The following is a 1,880-nucleotide window of genomic DNA, read 5'->3' as shown; positions in this document are numbered from 1 at the left end:
GAACGGCCTCACCTTCCCACTGGCTTTCTGCGAGCCGCTGGGCGCCTTGTCCGCCATCTTGCCTCTCCCCTCGCCCAGCCCTGGCGGTGAGGAAGCGAGCGCCGATCCCACCGAGCCCGCGAGCGGAGGGCGGGAAGCCGATGGCCGAGCCACCGATGGGGCGGCCTCCGCCCGGGCGGGGCGGGGCCCGTGCCCACGTCCTCTCCTCAGCGGCGCGGCGAGGCGGGAGGGGAGCGGAGCGGAGCGGAGCGGACAGGGCAGCGCGGCACCCCGCTCCGCCCGCAGCCTTCTGCCTCGGGCGGTGCCTGCCTGCCTCCCTGCCGGGCCTCCAGCTCTCACGTTAGCTGAAGAAAACCCAAATGACGTCGCTAGGCAACCCAAATCAGCCTAGCGACCGGCTGCGGTAAGAGGCAGCCAGCGGCGGGAGCCCGCGCCCGCCCGCCGCCCCTCGGTCCCTCGGCGGGCGGCCTGGGGCAGAGCGCGGGCACGGGCGCGGGCACGGTCCGTGCTGCTGAGCGCTGCGCTGTGAGGAGGCACCGGCACCTCTCCTGCCCGGGTGACGGGCGCACGGTCCCGCGGGAGGAACCCCAACCCGGGGGGCCGGCGTTCGGAAACAAAGCGCTCGCCCGCATTGCCTGAGACCCTCGGAGGGGAGAGGACCGTGCAGATCCTACGGAGCCTTTTTTAATCACCAGATGTTTCCCACAAGACATGAGCAGGCGACGGCTGGGAACAGCTCAGGCTGCCCACCGGTGAACCTCTTCCCTGGAGGCAGAGGCGGGATGAGTAGAGCAGTAGCAGGGCTCAGCCCAGGGCGCTGGGGAGGCCCGCGGGGTGGGGTGCGTGTCCTGTGGGGCAAGCGGTGCGGAAATTCTGGGAGTGCTCTTGGTGCACACCCAGGGCCCAAAATGTGTTTTGGGTGGAAAGGCTTCACCCAGGGTCGGGCTGGGCAGGACGGAGAGCGTGTTGTGCAGCTGCAGAGTCCTGTGCTTCGGCCGTTCTGCACAGCTCTGCTCATCCACTGATCCGTGTCCATAGACACTGAACGGTGCATGGTCATACAATTTGGAGGCAGGGCTTGCCCCTAAACTTCTAGCACAGTGAAATAGAATACTGTTTTGAACAACGTCAAAGTGTTACATAGAATCAAGAAAAGCCCAGGAATAAATAGTGAAAAGGATAGCACAGCAAATCCTCCGTTACTGGGTTTGATAGCACACCGCCACAGCAACATTCTTTATTGAACATTGCTTAACAGGAGATTATAACCAGAGGTCACGTTACATTTATCATGAGTCTCGCATTCCTGTGCTGTTACAGATTTTTGGCATAATGTGAAAGGTGCTGGGGTTGAGATAATACTTAAGGAAAAGACAGTACATACACAGAAATGAATTAAAGGTTTAAATCCACCAACTCCTGACACCTACTGCCCTGTGGGCGACGGGAGGGAGCAGGGCCTACGCTAGTAACCGCATTTCTCAGCGGAGGAGGACGCGGGAGCTTCCAGAAGAGGCAAAACGAAAGCAAAGGGAGAGGGTGAGGAGGGCAGGGGCAACGGCAGAGGACTGGAGGTTTAGAGAGGAGGGCAAAACCCTCAGGAAACGTCGCCTGCTGCAGGTGTGCGTCCAGCTGTGCGGCGAGGTGGTCTGACAGAGCGCGTGTCTCTGCCAGCAGCTATCGTTAGGGTCGGGGTTTGGCTGTGCGCCGTCTCGCGGCTCCTGGTATAGTACAGGTCCCGGTAGGCTGGTTAGTGGCAGTAACACGGCAGCGTTACGGAGCCGAACGCTCACTCGGGAGCTGGACAAAAGCCTCCCTCGAAGCCGGACCGACACGCAACCCCGGCAGCGCGGACAGACGCCAACCGTCCCAGCCCGGCC

At 62.3% G+C, this 1,880-nt stretch overlaps 1 protein-coding gene across 2 annotated transcripts in view; it reads right to left on the bottom strand.

Annotated features, from left to right (window-relative positions):
* Positions 1–95, bottom strand: part of U2SURP (U2 snRNP-associated SURP domain containing) — a 47,613-nt gene extending 47,518 nt beyond the window's left edge. For both annotated transcript variants that reach the window (XM_010568358.1, XM_010568359.1), the window contains exon 1: positions 13–95. In XM_010568358.1, coding sequence (XP_010566660.1) covers positions 13–57 — 45 coding nt within the window. In that variant the 5' untranslated portion in view covers positions 58–95. The remainder of the gene's footprint in view (positions 1–12) is intronic.
* Positions 96–1,880: the final 1,785 nt, after the last annotated feature.

This window comes from Haliaeetus leucocephalus, unplaced genomic scaffold (assembly GCF_000737465.1).
Source record: "Haliaeetus leucocephalus isolate CR32 unplaced genomic scaffold, Haliaeetus_leucocephalus-4.0 Scaffold240, whole genome shotgun sequence".
NCBI classification, from domain to species: Eukaryota; Metazoa; Chordata; class Aves; order Accipitriformes; family Accipitridae; genus Haliaeetus; species Haliaeetus leucocephalus.
Note: the sequence above shows the minus strand (reverse complement) of the source record. Positions and strands in the feature narration are given on the sequence as shown.